General features: G+C 43.5%; 1 protein-coding gene across 11 annotated transcripts in view; it reads right to left on the bottom strand.

Moving 5' to 3' along the window:
* The window catches only part of LOC127066028 (muscle calcium channel subunit alpha-1), a 46,629-nt gene that overhangs the window by 6,109 nt on the left and 21,164 nt on the right, over positions 1 to 19,356 (bottom strand). For 2 of the 11 annotated variants that reach the window (XR_007782259.1, XM_050999221.1), the window contains exons 16-42: positions 19,062 to 19,182; positions 18,713 to 18,804; positions 17,589 to 17,755; positions 17,303 to 17,403; positions 16,916 to 17,030; positions 16,698 to 16,827; positions 16,414 to 16,580; positions 16,139 to 16,226; positions 15,415 to 15,522; positions 6,782 to 6,834; positions 6,345 to 6,491; positions 6,005 to 6,206; positions 5,619 to 5,888; positions 5,456 to 5,539; positions 5,178 to 5,366; positions 5,007 to 5,109; positions 4,774 to 4,928; positions 4,456 to 4,680; positions 4,170 to 4,374; positions 3,960 to 4,093; positions 3,787 to 3,888; positions 3,592 to 3,684; positions 3,347 to 3,465; positions 3,108 to 3,251; positions 1,471 to 1,757; positions 596 to 1,408; positions 10 to 140 (exon numbers count right to left, since the gene is read on the bottom strand). Coding sequence is in view for 8 of the 11 variants with exons in the window: in XM_050999221.1 (XP_050855178.1) it covers positions 10 to 140; positions 596 to 1,408; positions 1,471 to 1,757; positions 3,108 to 3,251; positions 3,347 to 3,465; positions 3,592 to 3,684; positions 3,787 to 3,888; positions 3,960 to 4,093; positions 4,170 to 4,374; positions 4,456 to 4,680; positions 4,774 to 4,928; positions 5,007 to 5,109; positions 5,178 to 5,366; positions 5,456 to 5,539; positions 5,619 to 5,888; positions 6,005 to 6,206; positions 6,345 to 6,491; positions 6,782 to 6,834; positions 15,415 to 15,522; positions 16,139 to 16,226; positions 16,414 to 16,580; positions 16,698 to 16,827; positions 16,916 to 17,030; positions 17,303 to 17,403; positions 17,589 to 17,755; positions 18,713 to 18,804; positions 19,062 to 19,182 (4,545 nt within the window). In the remaining 3 variants the exon portion in view is untranslated. Of the gene's footprint in view, positions 1 to 9; positions 223 to 366; positions 1,758 to 2,432; positions 2,477 to 3,107; positions 3,252 to 3,346; positions 3,466 to 3,591; positions 3,685 to 3,786; positions 3,889 to 3,959; positions 4,094 to 4,169; positions 4,375 to 4,455; positions 4,681 to 4,773; positions 4,929 to 5,006; positions 5,110 to 5,177; positions 5,367 to 5,455; positions 5,540 to 5,618; positions 5,889 to 6,004; positions 6,207 to 6,344; positions 6,492 to 6,781; positions 6,835 to 10,479; positions 10,588 to 15,414; positions 15,523 to 16,138; positions 16,227 to 16,413; positions 16,581 to 16,697; positions 16,828 to 16,915; positions 17,031 to 17,302; positions 17,404 to 17,588; positions 17,756 to 18,712; positions 18,805 to 19,061; positions 19,183 to 19,356 lie in introns of those variants that run through there. The other 9 variants (XR_007782260.1, XM_050999222.1, XM_050999223.1 and 6 more) reach the window with 9 other exon arrangements.

The following is a 19,356-nucleotide window of genomic DNA, read 5'->3' as shown; positions in this document are numbered from 1 at the left end:
TTTACTCACCCGTCCGACCAAACTCTCGGCGCTTCCGATCACTTCGAAGTTCGGCTTTCGATCGGCAGGACTACCAGGCAAACTATGAGAAAGCCGTTCGGCTCCGACGCTTCCGTTGCTCTCTCCGGCCCAGGATGGAACTAATGATGCGCGATGGGGCAAAACAATGAAAAGGTTAACGCGTATCGACTTCGGGGGACTAGTTTCTCGAACTCTTCGATGCTGCACGTCGCGCGAGTCACGCGCGAATGACAAACCACATGAACGGACAAATGTGTTATTCCAAGCGTGAAAAAGAGAGAAAAAAGATATATGGATAGAAAGAAATAAAGTACGAGCGTTAGTCGAAACGTTCAAAATACTTACTTACACAAAAGGACGAGAAAGAGATGTGAAAAAGAGAGCGATGGGGGAGTTAGATGAAAGAGTGGGAGAGAGAAAAAAAGAAAGGAAGAAGAAAAGAAAGAAAGACAGAAAGAAAAGAAAGAAAAGAGAGAAAACAAAGAAAAGAAAAGAAAAGAAAAGTGCGCGTGGTTCGAGCGGCTGCGACGAATCGAAGGTAGGCTCGAAGGGTAGGCTCGTAGGTAGGCGTCACCTCTGCCGTGGAAGGAGGCTCGGTGGGAGAAGCAGGACTCGCAGACGCGCCATTGACGCGAATCGACGTCGGCGAGGAAACCGGCAACGGCGATCGCCTGAGTCTGCGCCATTTTGAGGCCGTTGGCGAGGCTTCCGATGGTTCCTCCGATGGTCCCTCCGATGGTCCCTCCGATGGTCCCCCCGATGGTCCCTTCGACGGCGTCGCTCGGCGGGTCGCTCGGAGGATCGCTCGGAGGGTCGCTCGCGGTTCCGTCGGCCGCTTCGGAAACGGCCTCGCGACATCTACGGAAACTAGACGGTGCCGATTTTCCGCTGGTGTCGCTCTGACGTCGCGACCGCGCGAACAGGATGCCCGGTCTCAAGGGTGCAGCCGCGGTTCGTGCGCGTGCTCGTGCTCGACTTCCAAACTTGTGTATTTGCGTCGTCGGCGCAGGCCGCAACGTCGGGCTCGTCGTTCTCTTTATATCTCCCGCGGACGACGGTGATTTTGCCATTGGACGTGCGCCACCCTCGGAGTTGTTCCAGGTATCGGAATCGCTGGTACCGCTTGCGATCGACGATTCCTCGTCTTCCTCCTCCTCCTCCTCCTCGTCGTCGTCGTCGTCGTCCTCCTCCTCCTCCTCCTCCTCCTCCTCCCCCTCCTCTTCCTCCTCCTCCTCCTCCTCATCTTCCTCCTCTTCCTCCTCCTCCTCCTCCTCCTCTTCCTCCTCCTCCTCCTCCTCCTCCTCTTCCTCCTCCTCTTCCTCCTCCTGATCGTCTACGGCCACGCTCGTGTCCGGTACGAGATCGAATTCGTTGTCTTCTCGCATTTCTAATTCGTATTTCTATCGTTTAATCTAACTATCTATATCGATGAGCGACAAGGTCTCGTACCGTGATTGCTCCAGACGGCACAATCGACGCAGCAGCCCCCCGTCGCGTAGGTATAGTAACGATTGGTGCCATTCGAAGAGGAAGTGGGGCTGGTCGCGGTAGTCGAGGTGTTTGCGCTCGTTCCCGTGACGGCTGTGACGACTGTGTCAGTGACGGCGGTGCCAGTGACGGCGGTGGTAGGGTGGATCGTGCCGGTGCTCGTAACGGTGCTGCTAGTGCTCTGTCCTGGTATCCTTCGTGGCGGAGGGGTAGGTGGCGTCAACTGCCGCTCGACTCCGTCCTGAAGACTGCCATCGAGCAGTCCAGGGACACACGCACGCAAGCCGTATGCACGCACGCAGGCCGGTGAAAGAGAAAAACGGGCGAAAAACCATTCTTTTAGTTACGTTTACCAGGCCGTATCGCCACGAGCCAAGGACATTACTACGTGCCCGACTCGGTAAACGATCCCTTTTAGGGACGTCGTCAGACCGATCGGGCACGCTTCATAAACGATATCGGATCGTACGAGAACAGCGCAAACGACATGCGATTATTTGCATACGCCGTTGCTGCGGCTGAGACGCAACGGTCGCTAATCGTCGATTCTTTCGATTCGTCGATCGAGCTTGGCGTCTTAACGGCAGTACGGCTTTGCTGATTCGTCGTCGATTGTCTCCTGTATAAATAGACCAATTTCGCGTAATCGCGCATCCTCGCGAACGAAAATATTTCTTTCGATTATCTCTCCTCGCTTGGTCGTCGTTAGTCAGGAGACAATTCGTGGTTGACTGAGGTTAATAGATATATATACATACATACATACATACATACATACATACATACATACATATATATATATGTATATATATAAATATAAATGATTGATTCAAACGGAAAGCATGCAGGCGCGGCAAGCGAGCAATACATAGTTTAATCAAATAAAAGCGAGCTACTAGTCGCAGACCCCTAACTTGTCTTACCATATTCGCTATTGGGATGAAGATAGTTACCGCTACCCGGTCCACTGAAACGTACGACAGTAAACAGAAAAGCGTAGGACGATGAGAATACCAATGATACGTGTCGTCGACGCGCGGAGCTATGAAACTGCCAAAAGGCGAAAACGATAACGCGTGCACGCAAATAGATAAGATTCTGCGTACGAAGCTACGTGGGCGCAATGGAAAAAAAAAAAAGAGAAAGAATCTCGGATCTTGCTTGCGCGTTTCGAGGAAATCCTAATCTCGCGACTATGTAGGTATGTACAATCATTTGTCTAGACAAAAACTAATTTTCTTCGGGACGAACAGCTGTTAAATCTGTTCGTTTCACCAAAAAGTTTTGACCGAATTCGATCGGATCGTACGTAGTACGTCGTCGAATGAACATGTTGCATGCACTAAAATTACATGACGCGATATCGAAAGATAGATAGCGACAGAGAGAGAGAGAAAGAGAGAGAGAAAGAGAGAGAAAGACAGAGAGAGAGAGAGAGAGAGAGAGAGAGAGAGAGAGAGAGAGATACGTATCGTTTTGAAACATAATAAATGCGTAAACCACTGATGACGCTGACCGACACGATGCCTAACAAAGAAACAGGACACGCGATTTGGCCGCTCCGGCCAAAATAATATCTTCGCTGGTTCTTTACTTACCCGACCATTTTGTAAGAGCTATGATAGGCTGAACGTTGCGTAGTGTTGCCAAAGACGGCGAGAGGTCTCAAGGGAATACTTTCTTCGACGCCGGTTAATCTCGGGTCCATTCCCATTTGATTCATCGCGCTGTCGCTTAGACCGCTTCAAGTAGAATCGATACGATTTATGAGCTCGCAGTTTAAAGACGTCGAACGACGTTTAGAATTTCGTTCGTTAGAGAGATTACGAGGACTCACCCAGCTACGTTTGGCACGACTTGATGGGATCTTGCGGTGATTTGATTAGGAGCGTCTGATCCGACGCCCCTCTGCAAAGAGGAATACGACAGAAAGTCTATGGAATTCGTGGGGGAAGCCTACGAATGAAAGAAAAATAGAAAGAAAAAAAAAACAAAAAAAATGATAAGGAAACAAAAAGAAAACTGTCGATTAGATCGACCAACGTTAAGGTAGATCGTGCACGTATCCACACGATTCTTTACCTTGGAGTTCACTTTGAGCGATCTCGCTCTGTGGAAGCTGTGATGTCCTTTACGCATGCTCGACCAGACGCTACCGAACAGCGAATGGTTTCTCTGAAAAAAAAAAGAACGAATAAGAAATTTCTCGGCGTTTTCGTTCGCGACGTGTCTCGTAATCGTCGTCGCGTAATCGTTGATCAGGCAATGACATCGTACCCTGTGCGTAGGTTCCGGATTGTCGTCCATAAGCTCTTCCAAATTACCAGAGATCGCTCTCTTCAACTCGGGACCTGCTTCGTGCAAAGTTCTCAAGCCAGCCTTGAATAGAAAGAGAAGAGTTAAATGGCATCGTATTGCGTTCGGTCGACCCGTTCGAATCTCTCTCTTACCTGTAGCGTTACCGTATTGTGACATTCCTTATCACCCTCTCTCATTTCCTGTTCTTTGCGCTTCTTGAATCTACGAAAGTAGTCCTGGATGAGGAAAGTTGCGTAGAACTTGCCGACCGTTACCTCGTCGTCGACTGAAAAGTTTAAAGCGACGTTATTGCCTTTCGCGATAAACTTATTACGTTCGGCGTTAAATGAAACTTAAGATACCTCCTGGCGGTGGTACGACTTGGTCTAAGAGTTTTGGACTGGTTCTCTTCCAAATCTTCTTAATCACGGCTCTAAGTTCGGCGTTCGCATCGTCGATGTTTCCTTCCGTTTTAATCCTCAGCGATGTTCTTACAACGGCGAATAGGGTCGCGTTGAAAAGGACCGTGCCGTCGCTGTTCAATGGCATGTTCATCGAAACCAGCCTCTGAAAAACGTATCACCGAACGACGTATCGATCACGTATCGTATCTAATTACGTCGCTCCAGACTTTAACTATCGACCGACCTTGCAAGCGACTCTGTGCGGGCAAAGTTTACCGAAACCCAAGGGTGGTGATATTTTTCGTAGCAGCGTTACAACGTCGAGATGCTTGATACGTCCTTTCGCGTCGGGATCGTATTCGGACCATAAACGAATGAACTCGTCCAAGTGATGCGGTCCCAATATCGACCAGTCTCTCGTCAAGTAATCAAAGTTGTCCATAATGACGGCAACGAATAGATTGATGATCTGCAGAGATTATAAATGTCCGATAATCAAATCCGATGGGATTCGAAGAGATTATCTACGAAGATCCCGAATAACGGAATAAACGGGACTTACTAGAAAGGAACAGAGAACGTAGAACGATATGAAGTAGGGAAATGCTATGTCCGATCCGCAACCGGATGGATTGTTATATTCGTCGCTGTTTGGATCGCACTTTACTTTGGTCGGTTGGGCCGAACAGTCCATCATGATCTCTTGCCAAGATTCACCTGGAGAAAGAATCGAAGTATTCGTCGAACGTTATTGCGAGTCAACGCGTGCAAGAGCGAAGTAACGGAATGTCGTACCCGTCGCAGATCTGAACAAAACGAGGACAGCTTGCGGGAACGACTGAAAGTTGTTGTTACGGTATATGGACGTATCGTCGTCTATCGCGATCTTTCCGAAAACCTAGGAAAGAACGATAACGTTAAGAGGGATAAGTTTGTCGAAGAAAGAGAAGGCTTCGAGTACTTTACCTGCATGCCTATTACCGCGTAGATGAAAAAGAGCATTATGATTAGAAGGGCTACGTAGGGTAGAGCTTGGAAGGATTTGATAAAGGTCCAGAGAAGCGTTCTTATGCCCTCTCCTCTGCTCAACAGTTTAACGAGGCGCATCACTCGAAACAGTCGAAAGAAATTGATAGAAATGATGGTCGAGCCGGGCTGAAAGGCACGAGAAAGAAGAATTAATCATTCGATCGAAGTAACATACTTCGGTGTACACGTATATACGTGTCCGGAGGACGACTTACGTTAACTTCCGAGTATACGATGTCGATGAAACTTCCGAGAACGATAATGAAGTCAAATACGTTCCAGGCATCGCCAAAGTAATTCTGCGAAGAAGACATTTGTAAGGGCAAGCCACGACTCTTTATATTAACGATACGATAAAAACGTCGCTTTCGCTCGTACCTTGAATCGAAAAGCTGCGAGTTTAAAGACGAACTCGAGGGCGAAGACTGCGGTGAAAATCATATTGAGCACGTCGAGAACTTCGGTGTATAGCGTCGGTTGCTGATAGAACTTCATCGCAAGGGTGACGGTGTTTATCATGATCAATGTGAATATCGTGTACTCGAACGGTTGAGAAGTGACGAACCACCAAACTTTGTATTGTATTCGATGCTTCGGTATATATCGTCGAACGGGTTTCGCTTTCAACGCGAACTCGATACAGTTCCGCTAGACGATCAATAAACTCGTTAAGTCGGCTGATGACGTTTTTCGATTACGCCGCGTTATTATAAACGCGTCGACGGGTTACTCGCGAGACCGTAATAAATATCCGATCTTATTACCTGATTCTTATCGAGCTCGCAATTTTTGTACTCCTGTTCACCCTCGTTCTGAAAGGTGACAATGACGAAACCCACGAAGATGTTGACCATGAAAAATGCTATGATGATGATGTAGATTATGTAGTAGGCGGCCACGATCGGCCGAAAATTGTGAATCGGTCCGTGATCTTCCTTGTTGGAATCGATCGACCAATTCAACAGCCTAGCGTAATAATAACAAGAGAAAGAGGGCTTCAAAGAGGGCTCCTTCCTTCCGGCGTTTTAATATCTTATCGAAGCATCCGTTACGTAAAAGCTCTTCTTCTTCGAGACATTCGTGCCAAAGTCAAAAGAGACTTACCCTGGCCAGCCTTCGAATGTTGAAACCGTAAAGAGGGTCAGCATCGCCTTGGCAACATCATCAAAGTGGAAACGACGTTGCTCCCACTCTCTTTCTCTAACGACAGGTCTATTGATATTGCCATTCTCGAATTCCAGATAAGTACCCCTGAAAGTAATGATGTCTCGAACGATATTACCCTTTCGACCCTTAGAGTAGGAGACGGCGTCGATTTTTAAAGGACACGATGGGAAACGCGAGCCGCGCTACCGACAGGATGCAAGGTGCATGCAATTTTGCGAACGTGGTTTCTTCCTTCCCCCTTCCAACCCCCGCGATACTACCACCACCGGCAAAGTTCTTTTTCGATTTAACGACGTTAACGTTTCGCCCTGGACTCTTCGTGTCGCATAAATTCAATTAAAACGGAGAAAAGAAATTAATTGTCGATAACTTACTGGCATTCTTCCTTCGTCATTTTCGATGCATCGGTACAATAGAAAAACTTGCCCTAAATAACATAAAAATATCGTTAGTGCAAAGGAGAAGGAGTCGACGTGAAATTTATAACATAATTCCTTTAAAAGCCACGGAGCGTATCAATAATCTTGAAAGCAGGTCAAGAAACTTAGTTTTCACGGGTAAAGTGCTTCTATGTAAAGCAGCGAGCAACGATGCGTCATCTTTCGAGAGATGACGAATTTTTAATATTCCACGTACACGTGGTCACGTGTACGCTCTTTTATTATTACACGCGAATCGGCAAAGAACGAATCGAAGAAAACAGGTATAACGATCCTTGACGAAACGTTTCGCGTTGGACGTGTTGTTATTAATGAGAAAGTAAATGCGAGGTCTCTCTCTCTCATTAACAGGACACTGCGATCCACTGCTTGACCGACTTTCCAGATTATCGAAAATGTCTCGCATAGTTGAGCACACTATATTAATTGGCCATTCTTGCAAGAGCAAATAATAAAACGTTAGCGTGTGATCGAGTAAAGTAAAAGTGTTAGATCGGTGAAATTCTGGCGTGATAGGTAGATAGCTAGATAGATAGATAGATAGATAGATAGATAGATAGATAGATAGATAGATAGATAGATAGATAGATAGATAGATAGATAGATAGATAGATAGATAGATAGACAGACGGACAGACAGACAGATAGATAGATAGATAGATAGATAGATAGGTAGATAGATAGATTGACAGAAAAGAGAGAGATAGGGGTGGGAGAGAAGTAGAAAAAGATAGAGAATGAATACATTCCTTTCGACGTGCAAATATGTGTGTGGTATGTAGTTATATGTACAAATGACGATGCGATGCTCGATCGATCCTCTTGTTAACCGATCGTATGGAAAAGTATTGAGGTATCCATCGGTCTGTAACTCTGTATAAGTGGAAAGACGTCGGATAGCTCGAAGAGTGAATTTGATATGAAGATCGGGGATTGGCCCTGCGTTCCCTTCGATTTAAGGTCCGTATGTCGACGACGCGAATACATCGATCGATATCGGTGAGATTACGTATGTACGGCGTCGTTAACGCGTTTTAACGGGATAACGCGAGAATGCCTTCTCCACGTTGGAAATTTCGGGGAAAATTCGATGCACCCTCTATTCGCTTATTTCCGACTACGTTATATCTATTAGAAAGCGTGATCTCTCTTTCAAGACGATAATTGACGCTCGCAATTGGATTACAGCGCGTTTCGGTAAAATGAATTAGATCTATGGCTCGGTAGATTAGAAGGAAAGATAATTAATAGGGAAATACATATATGAGAGAGAATCTCGCGAGTACTCGTACACGCGAGGGAATTTGCGCTCCGATTACGACGTAATTTTAGTGCGAGAGTATTTTTCAAATGTCCTTTTCTTTTTTTCTTTTTTTTCTTACTTTTTCTTTTTTTTTCTTTTTTTTTCTTTTCAAACCGAGTCAAGTACGCGCCGACATTGGATTCGTTGTGGGTTGAACGGGTGAAGAAAAAAAGCATTGAGAATGCGCCAACTGCGGTGCGCCAAGCTGAACTTACTAATTGCTAGCCAAGCAGAAGCTCTTACAATTGGTACAAAGGACAGATCGAAATAACGCAGCTTTCGTCGGCGATTCTTTCTGTCTTGTAATCCATAATTGCTTGCAAGTGAAAAAGCACAGGCGTTACGGGTCGTCGCTCGTGCAGAAACAGCATCGTCCTTATCCTTCATTTGGAAATGGTATCATTCTTTACAACATTGCATCTCCTCTGCTTGCGAATCATTCGAAATGATCGTCGGATCCTCGATAGAGTGAAACAATTCGATGCACTCGGGGACGGAAGCAACGCCATGACCGACTTTTCGATGACCTCTCGACCGATTTCATTTTCTTAAAACGTTCGAAAGCAAGAACAATAATCATTTTTCTTCGTCCTTTTTATTCCTATATTTCTTCCCGGGAGACACGTGTACGACGGCTAAAAGAATATTATTTTACGACGCGTATAAGGCCCTTTAACGCGGAGGAGACGACTTTTTATCACCTGTACGCGTTAAACTCGTCCTATTCGTTTTTAATCCGATAGAAGAAGCAGACGGAATTTCCTTTGATAATCACGCACCGTTTCGACGTACTCCGTCCAACTTCCCATCGCACATTACCGGAAAATAGTGTTTTCTCATTGTTGAGCGAGTCGATAGTTTTTAACACTTGCTACATGTTCGTTATACTTATTTCTATTTATTGACTAACGACTAACTATTTCTTACGTGCTAATTTGTATAATAATTACGTCAAAATACAGTCTATGATATAAATCTTAGTAATGACGGCTAAACGAATACCACAGCTTCCTTCGCGTCGATCAACGATCGTTACCAACGAAACAAAGCGCAAGGAGCACAAAGAGCGATATTTTGTCTCTCGGTAATTCGTTTTTCCGTGAAAGCCGCTGATAATTTGTAAATCTCGTGCACCTCGACATGCACTACGACTAAAGCTACATTCTCACATTTACAACGAAACATTGGCATGCCATATCAAATTATCTTATATGTATGTCTCGACTATCGAGTATGAAGACTACAAATGCATTCATTGAATCGGTGCGACTGATGATATATATATATATGTATATGTATATGTATATATATATATATATATATGTTTATACGTAGTCATAAATAAAATATATCCGCTTAGTGACCTCCTTTGACTTTTAGACGCCAAACTGTTAACAGTGTTATTGTGTATTACCGTGCTCTGATAATGACGTAACCATTAACACGAGGAGAAGTATCGACAGCAACCAGAGATAACGCGTTTAAGATAATCAATCACTGTCACATGGTCTTTCGCGATGTTTAAGTCTAATATAGGATTAAGAAGTTAATCATCCGTTCGGATCGATAGGAACAACTATCGCAATACGATTATGTAAATACAAACATTCAAGTTGGTAAATCTCGTGACAACGATTGGTATCAAATGCGATTCTGTATTTAGGACATATTCCCGTTGCTATCGCCTTTCTCTTCGTCGAATGAAAGAAAGTTTAGGGTTAGTCCGATAAAATGTCATTTAAATGGTACATCAAAGTTGGTCGTGTAAGTACATGCACAAACGTCATCGAAACACGTGGTGCCTAAGTGCTCGAAAGGTTCGAATCGCAGAAAACAGATCGATAAACAGATTTAATGTATCGAAAATCGCAATTGTCGTATTAGCTTCGTAATCTATATCTTCGATTTCCAATGTCCAATCGTTGTAACGAAATCAGCGATATCCGCCATGCGTCGATTTCCTTTTGAGGCCACCGCGTATTTCGCGAAGGAAATTCGAATTTCCGAAAAACGGGAAACGGCTTGTAAAGCGAGTTTCAGACGAGAGAGAGAGAGAGAGAGAGAGAGAGAGAGAGAGAGAGAGAGAGAGAGATAGGTAGAGAGCTAGATAGGTAGATAGAGAGAAGGAAAGAGAAAGAGAAAGAGAGAGAGAGAGAGAGAGAGAGAGAGAAAGAGTCTGGTGCCTATCGCCGACGAAGAGAGAAAGAGAGAAAGAGAGAAAGAATAGAGAGAAAGGGAAAGGAAGAATAAAAGAAAGGAAAAGAAAAGAAAAAAGATCGTCGCTGCTTTATAATTATAGCCTCTAATGTGATGGTATTGTTGGCGTTACCTTAAACAGCTGTACCCCGATAACAGCGAACATGAACTGTAGGAGATAGGTGACCAACATAATGTTGCCAATCGTTTTAATGGCGACAATCACACACTTCACTACGTACTTTTTACGTAGTTCGGGGCAGGTGAGCAGGGCGTACGAGCACAGCGGGGAAGACGGGGTGGTGAGAGTAAGAGAGACAGAGAAAACAAAAAAAAACAGAATAGCATTAATCAAGGGGGCTGCTATTTTCACTCGCTGGGGGCTGTGCGTCTTATTTTTTTTTATTATTATTATTAATATTATTATTATTAATATTAAAGGGGAAAACGTTAGAGAGAAAAAGAACGCTTAGGTGCGCACGAACGTTATCTCGCTTCTTTCCGTTCAATCATTCTTTTCATTTTTTTTTTTTTGTATCTTTTGATATTTTCTTGTTCTTCGATAAACATATTTATCTCCTTTCGGTAAAGCTCCTATCGTATTTGATCGATCTCTCGTTTGTCTCTCGTGACCTATTACCGCTAATAGCAGGAGGAGGAAAATGAAAGCGATCTGCTACCGGTAAGCATTGCCTCTTCTTTCCGACACGATTAACGACGCGTAATACATACACGCGCGTAAAATACCAACGTACGGACTGCTATAGACAGGGAGGCGAGCGAGGCTTAGCTCTTGCGCAAATCGTATCTCGTTCCTCGTGAAATTTCGTTTCGAAGGATGCTCTCTCTCCGCACTCGGAAAGAAAGAGTCGAATAGATAACCGTAAAAGAACGATAATGAGACTGACATCAAATCGGTTTTAAACCCAGCAAGTCGCTCGCTTTCCATCTCGATTCTCCTTTCATCAGTTAAATCGTCCGTGCGACGATTTTTTTTATTTTTCCATTTTCTTTTTTTTCTGTTTCTGTTTTATTCACTTATTTCTCTTTTTTTTTCGTTCGATTCTCTTATTCCTTATCTCCGTTTTTTCTTTTTTTTCGCTAACTCTTCTCGCAGCCTTACTTTTGAACCATGACACGCAAACTTATATATTATATAGGTGTGTATATTTATACACACATATACATATATACACACACACACACGAATCGCGATCACGTGAGCTTTTCTCTTTTCAATCGTGAACTAAGCCCTCGCCATCCATCCAACCCACGCTATTTGTTGCTAGTTATCGCGGTGTTCATCTTTTCTCGGCAATGCACCTATGGGATTAGAGTAACGTCTTACATCGCCGTTCGTTCCTCCTCGAAATCTCACTGATCGCACTAGCTCGAGTGCTTTTCTTTTCAGCCGCGTTCGCGAATTTAATCTGGAGAGAAGAGACATAGAGATAGTGATAGAGACAGAGACAGAGACAGAGACAGAGACAGAGACAGAGAGAGAGAGAGAGAGAGAAAGAGCAAGAGATAGTTAGAAAGAGAGAGAAAGAGAAAGAGAGAAAGAAAAAAAACAGGGGACGATAATCGTCGCGGATCGTTTACGTTCCGTCAAAATTACTAAGTTGCGTCTTTTCGAAATCTTAATAAGATTAATTTAAGAATAAGAGAGTCGAGCGTCATCGGCTCGTTCGTCTCGCTTCGCTATTTCATTCTAAAATATCGGAACACTTGCATCCTCTCGCATTCCGTCGAACACTAGGCACTCGCAATCTAGCTAGAGTCAAATCAATGCGAATGCTTCATAAAATGCTACGTTTCTTTTGTCGTCGTGTGTGTTCGTGTCTGCGTGTGTGTATGTATAAAAGACTATTTGCTCGCTTGGCCGCATATACTTATAGGAGAGATAGATAGATAGATAGACAGATAGATAGATGGATAGAGAGAGAGAGAGAGACATAGAGAAAAAGACAAAGATAAACAGAGAGAGCGAGAGATAAAGAGAGAAAAGGAGAAAGAAAGGAGCGTATAGTGGTAAGCGATCGACACACATGAAACTACGAGAGCGATATAATATATTATTTTGTGTTTGACTAAATGCTTCGCATTTGCTTATGGTTAATTAGAAGAAACTAATAAACACACTGTGTCTATGAACATCGACTAAACTATGCTACGATCTTCTAAATATCTTTGTATATGTATTGTACGTTCACGTTACACCATCGATCGAAAGTTAAACGGTGTTAGTCCGTGCAGAATGAATGTTAACGATATGAAAAGAATCGTCGATCACTCGCGAGCTCGTCTCTTTTGTACAATGAACACTGTTTGACCATTACTCCCTAGGGTCTTTCTTTTCTCTTTTTTTTTTTTTCGCAAATATCTGGAGGTTAAAGCGGAGCGTACCCAAGGAGGTGAGACGTTTAAATTGTACGTCTAAGATGTATCGGATATCGATCGATCCGTCTCGTTGCGTTTCGATACGAAAATGTAATCGCGCAAGACTTATCGTCGACCTTTTACGATGGATTCGAGACGATACCTTCCGTGAAGAATTTCGCTTACTCGACGAAATTCCTTTGCGCTTCTATTTTCAAAGAACGAGGTCGCGCGACTACAAAATTTTCTTTGGAACTTAAATCAACGAGTATCTCGACGATAATTCCGACGAAGGGAAATCTCAAATGATCGGGACCGTTCGCCGATCCATACCTAGCGAGTAGAAGATAAACGTAGAAAAGATAGTTATCTGTTAATTTCTGTATCGTTGCCCTGATTCGTTCTCTTCGTTGAAGCAGCAACAATTGTGCTTGGGTAAACGCAAGGAGCTCGGTTCTCCATTTGCCGTGTCTTTTCGTCGGATCCTTCATTTTTTCCTTTCACTTTTCTCCTTGACAAGCCATGATGAAAAGCCATTAAAAGTGCCTCCTTCTTTTGTTTTTCCTCTTCCGTTTCTTCTCCTTCTTCATCGTTCTTCTTCTCGCTTTTTGTTCCTTTCTCTCGTGTTAATATAGCGGCACACCACTGCAACGCTCAGCCGGCACAAGCATGCAATTTTCAAACAATTTCTCTACTACCAAAAGTCTTTTTTAAATAGGAAAGCCTGCGTGAATTTTCTTTTACCACTACGTACTACACATCTCCCAAGATTTCCAATCCCATGTTTCTCGACGGAAAAAATAGAGACAGCTCGATTCGTTACTCGATTCGTTTTTACCGATCGTGGGATTAGCTTTAATAGAGATCTGTAGTTGGCAGTTTTGCGGCACGCGTTGTAAAATGATGTTTCTTTCAAGTGTTTCAAGGAGAACATGAATATGTGGTTTTAAGTATTGTGTCGATCGATGAAAATTGCTCTGTTTTAGTAGTCCAGCTTTAAAGTTTCGAGCGGCAAAGTGTAACAGCGAAAGGAGGTAGAGACATGTGTACGTAATTTATATATATATATATACACACACATATATATATATATATAGATATACATAGATATATAAGACCGTGTAAAAATACACAAAAAAGTGAAACAAAAACGAAGAAATGAAAGCTTGGGTTTAAAAAAAAAAAAGAAACGAAGGGCGTAATGGACCCTACGCTAGTTCTCACGAAAGAAACTCATTTTTGATTCGCTTTGCTTGAGTTACGGTCTCCTCTCCCCCCTCCCTCCCGACCCCCTTTACTCGTCTTTACGCTACTTGACGATACCTTAACGATGTGACGCGACACGACGTTATTTCAACGGATTTCTAAAACGATGTACTTGAAAACCCTTTAAAAGAATGTACAATACGATAACAGTCGTATTCCTCAACATCGTTAAAAGCATCGTGTTTTACCGTCTTTATGTCACTATGTTAGTATCGACATCGAACAACGATTAACAACAAACTAGGTTCTATACTCGGGTAGAAAAAGGGAAAAAAATTCGTCGTTACACGATTGCTTCGGGGATTAACGTGGTACGTATACAAAATTATGAATACATTCTGTTCGTTTTCAAGATGCTTTTACATGAATTATCCTGTACGTGTACGTATAAAAAAGAGAAGAAAAAAAAACAAACGAAATGAAAGGAGCAAAAATTGGACGACATCGTCAACGTGATTACGAAGAAACTCATGTCCGATTGAAATCCAATTTAACGATATATAATCGTTATGCAGAATTATTTATCGTTACCAATTCAAATTGATGTTTATCCAATATATCCGGATGGTAAAGTGCATAGATTTACCGTAAAAGCAGCTTTAGGATAAACAAACTTTTCCGACAAGGGCTCGAGGAATTACACAAAACAAACATGGTCGCGATGAGAGGTTTCGGGGAGAGTGCCGAGACAAGAAACTCAATTATTAAGTTATACGCAAACAGCTCGTTCCGTAGGAAAGATACCCAAAGGTGCATTTGACGGAAAGAAACAACGGTCGCCGACTACTCGCAATTTCTCTTTTGAGCATTTACTTTAACATATTTTTTTTCTTTCCTCTCTTTTTTTTTTTCCTTTTTTTCCGAATCTTTCACGTTCGACGTTAAATACGATGGTTATCTTGGAAATATAAATAAATCGAAAAATATTATTAGAGAATATATATGTTCGAAACGTCGGAGAGATTGCGAGAGAAGAGGTAGGCGTACCGAAGTAGGTAATCGGTGAGAGAATGAATATTTTTTTTTATGTTTGTGAATACTTTTTTTTTTTTTTAATTGGCGTTGCATTGAGTGCTTAAAAGAACGAACGAACGAACGAACGAACGGACGAACGAACGGACGGACTTATGAACTTGAAGGGAAGTGTCGATGATGATAAAAGATTGTAATCGTTGAGGTTGTTTTGGTACATTATGCCACTCTAGTGTACTACAAATAGAAAGAGATAGAAAGAAAATAGAGAGAGAAAGAGAGTGTGTGAGATAGATAGACAGAGACAGAGAGAGAGAGAGAGAGAGAGAGAGAGAGAAAGAAAGAGAAAGAAATATAGAAAGATAGAGAGAGAGAGAGAGAGAGAGAGGTACGAAGGAAAGTCTCACAGGACCTTTTATTTTTTTAGCAATCTGGGGCCTGGCAATCCTACCTTGAAAAGTTGTACGCCTATGACGGCGAACACGAACTGCAGGAGGCTGGTGACGAGGACTATGTTTCCGATAGTCTTTACCGCTACGATGACGCATTGTACTACGTGCTGGGTTCAACATTAATCATAATATAGATTTGCCCTACACGAGAGAGATTACGCGTGATCGGCACACATTTATAATATTTTTTTTACTCGTTTATCACGTCGCACGAGAAAATTTTGCGAGAGGAAGGTACTCGTAACACGAGTCTCGCGTTACACGAGCACGCAAACATACTCGCACGCGCGCGTACACGTGTATGTACGTGCACGTGTGCGTATTTACTTTTGATCTCTCTTCGTATATATATGTATATATTTAATCCTCCGCAAAGAGATTTTCGTGCAAGGCGTAAAGACGACAGCCTCGAGATTTCGCTCGTTTCAGTTGATTCGCCGTCCGATCCGTTTCTTTCGATTCTAGCACGTTCTCGCTTCGTGGATCTTCGTCGTCGATCGTTCATTTAGGAAGGAAACGCGCGTAGAGATCACGCGTCACAGATATTAGATATCCATCGGTTGCGTTTAAACCAAGATAATAACTCTTTACACGTTATTACGTTCTACTTGATCGCGACGCGTTTGCGTCTACCGCAGGTAGCTACGACGAGTAGAAGGAGAATCGTCGATTCCGACGATCGCTTTTAATCGTCGCTCTAATCGTTAAGAGAAATCGCCCTACCTTTAATCCCTTGGCACGGTTGATGGCGCGCAACGGTCTGAGAACGCGCAACACCCTGAGTATCTTCACCACCGATATCGCGCCGGAACTGAAAAAGAAGAAGGAGAAGAAGAAGAAGAAAAAGAAGAAGATGAAGACGACGACGACGACGACGACGACGACGAAGAAGAAGAAGAAGTAGAAAAAGTACAAGTAAAAGTAGAAGAAGGAGTTAAGCCCGAAGATGGATTGTAGCGAATACCGAACGCTATAAAATCGTCTAGCGTCTTATTTACCTCCAGAATGTAGAAACGAGGGACACGCAGACGACGAGAAGGTCGAGTAGATTGAAGGCCGATCGGCAGAAAGCACCGTCGTGAATAACGAATCCGTACGATATCATCTTCAGGCAGATCTCGATCGTGAAAACGCTAGTAAAGAAATAATCGAAGTAATTCAGGATCTGAAAGATACGAAAAGAGCTTACGAATGACACACGTTTACGTTTCGTCTCCTCCTCTATGACATTTCCAAAAAAGATCGCTTCGCAAACGAGCGATTAATCGCGAAGCTTTTCTACCTGATTTCTGTACGAAGTAGCGCTTAACGGATCCTCGGCGGCCAACATGGCCGAGGATATCATGATGCAGGCTAAGATCACGTTACCAAAGTAACTGTGGTTACAAAGCCAATGACAAAATACTCGAAATCTGGAAATTCAAAGAAAATCGCGTTACGTGGAGTTACTCGAAGACGAGTTATTCGATCGATTTAAGAAATGAACCTTTTTGCGTTTACCTGTTGTTTTGAGAAAAAATAAAGAAGGAGGTACCCGGCGGGATCGGTTGCTTTTTCGTGGCCGTGTTGTACTCGGACATTCTTCGTGGCCTGGCCGATACTTCTTGCCCCTCGTCTGACGACAAGATAAACGTTGAAAAACCTCAAGTTACAAAGAATCGTTTCACCGGTACTCCGTTATTTAGGATATTTGGTCATTTCTCTAACGTAACGAGTCAACGTGAAATATTAGAGACCTTTCGATCCGAGCGCTGTTTGAAAGCGTGAGGTATATAAGGGCGGGCGGTGGAACGATTCGATGTCCGGTACGAAAGATAAACGATTTTGGTTGAACATACGCAAAAAGAAAAAAAAGAAAAGAAATAACAATTCGCGCAATCAATTTACCATGTATCTCGTTCTGCTCGGCCTCTTCCTCCTCCGCTTCCTCGTCCGATTCGATATTTAAACGAACTTTGTGCGTGTTCCCGTCCTCGCTCTTCTCCGATCTAAAATCGTTCATATGCAATATATGATGGATCGCGTGATTGAAATTACAAGGAAGGATCGAGCGAAGGGCGTACGTAAATCAAATGGCGAAATTGAGAGGAGCGTGTGAAGTTTCGTCGCGACAACGTGTCGCGATAACACACGGTAGGAAACTATCTAACTAGTATTATTACACGGGGCTTACGTTTCAGTGTCCAAAGCAACCTCGTAATCCTCCATTGTCTCATTAGGGTCGTGCTCCATATCCGTAGCACCACCCTCGTCTTCGCCACCGGTCTCTCCGCCATCTCCAGCTTCGCCGCTGATCTCGTCTCTCGCTGGCGATCCACTGTGAGATTTGTTCTTCTCGGCCTATCGAAACGAATCATCTTTTTCTCCTCTAGAGCTTTCGTCGCATCGTTCTCATCTTTCGTCTCGTTATACCTCAAAACGTTCGATACCGGCCCGACGTTTCTCGATCGCTTGATTGGTCGCGAGTCGATATTTAAGTTTTCTTTCTTTTTTCTCTTTAACGAGGAAAGAGATTACGTCGTAAATGAAAAGCGTCGTTTCAATAACGTAAGTAGATCAAGGGCTTTTCTCTTCGTACGTTCGTTAGTCGACGGTAAAAGATCGTCTCGTGGTAAATTATTTACCCGTACGTATGGCTCTTTGTCAAAAGCTTATACAGCAGTCTTTAAATAAATTTTACTTTCCCTCGCGTGGACGTAATTATTTCGTGCCGTTACGTCCAACGAAATTTAACATTTTAATGGCATCGGCGTTCGGCGATGGAAATTTTTCAAATTTTTCGGAAACGTTTAAAAAATCATTGTTATAAATCAGATACGGTTTCGATTAATCTTCGTCGTAATCGCGTAAGGCTTAAGCGCACTTGACCGTCTATATATAGCATCACGGGACGATACGAGCTGACGAGAGCGGTGCGTGCACTTGTGTGCGGGGAAAAAGCACGGGGCGCGTGCACGTAAAGTTCCGAGCTAACGTCGAATACGGTGGATGCAAAAGATTCATAGCGAGCGTTAAAAGTCCGCTCAAGCGGCTTCGAACATCATCGACGCGAGATACTAGCAAGTGTGTCAGAGCTTCATAAATGGCTATAAAAGCGATCAGTTGCCGCTCCACTTTTTTTCTATGCACTGCCAGAACACATTATCGCCAGCGCTGACACACGAACGTTTCACGTCTCGTAGTATCGTCGATACACGAACGGCTTCCTCGCAACGGATGTTGCATCCAATAATAATAATAACAAAAACGATGTCTTTTCTCCAGATTAAAATAGATTCATTTCGAAATTACGCTTACCTCCTCTTCGGCCTCCTTCTCAATGGCCGTTAACGATTCCGCGTCCGCGAGATTGTCCACCGCGATGGCCAAGAAGACGTTCAGGAGGATATCTGCGTTGCTTCGTTCGTTAAGGATTTAACGCGCTATTATCCCGCGTATAAAGAATCTCACTGTCGGAAAGAATAATCGTTTCGAGTGGCAGGAGATTCGCTTGATATTAAAATCGTCTTGACGGGACGCGTTGTTTAAATCCTCTCTCTCTCTCTCTGCCTGCCCGTCTGTCCGTCCGTCCGTCCGTCCGTCTGCTCGTTGGACGTCGTAAAAATAATAGCACGGAGAGATAGCCACGAGTGAGAAAAAAGGATACAGTTACCGCATATGAAGAGAACGATGAAGTAAGTGCAGGCTATAACGCCGGGACTAGAAACGCCCCCGTAAGCTCGAATTCCGACGTACATTACCGCATTCCAGTCCTCACCGGTTAATATCTGAAAATGAAGGAACCAGAAAAGGTGATAACCTTCCGCTAACGAAGATAATGAGAACGAGTATTAGTTTCGTTCCAGGAGTCGTCCCGTCGAGTCGTAATGGAAGGACAGAGAGTAGTTATGGAAAAGGGGACTGGCCGTGCGTGACTCTTAAACCTTCCACTTGCAATTAGT

The sequence above is a fragment of the Vespula vulgaris genome, chromosome 9, assembly GCF_905475345.1.
Source record: "Vespula vulgaris chromosome 9, iyVesVulg1.1, whole genome shotgun sequence".
Lineage (NCBI taxonomy): Eukaryota > Metazoa > Arthropoda > Insecta > Hymenoptera > Vespidae > Vespula > Vespula vulgaris.
The sequence above is the reverse complement of the archived record's forward strand: the minus strand, read 5'-3'. Positions and strand labels throughout refer to the sequence as shown.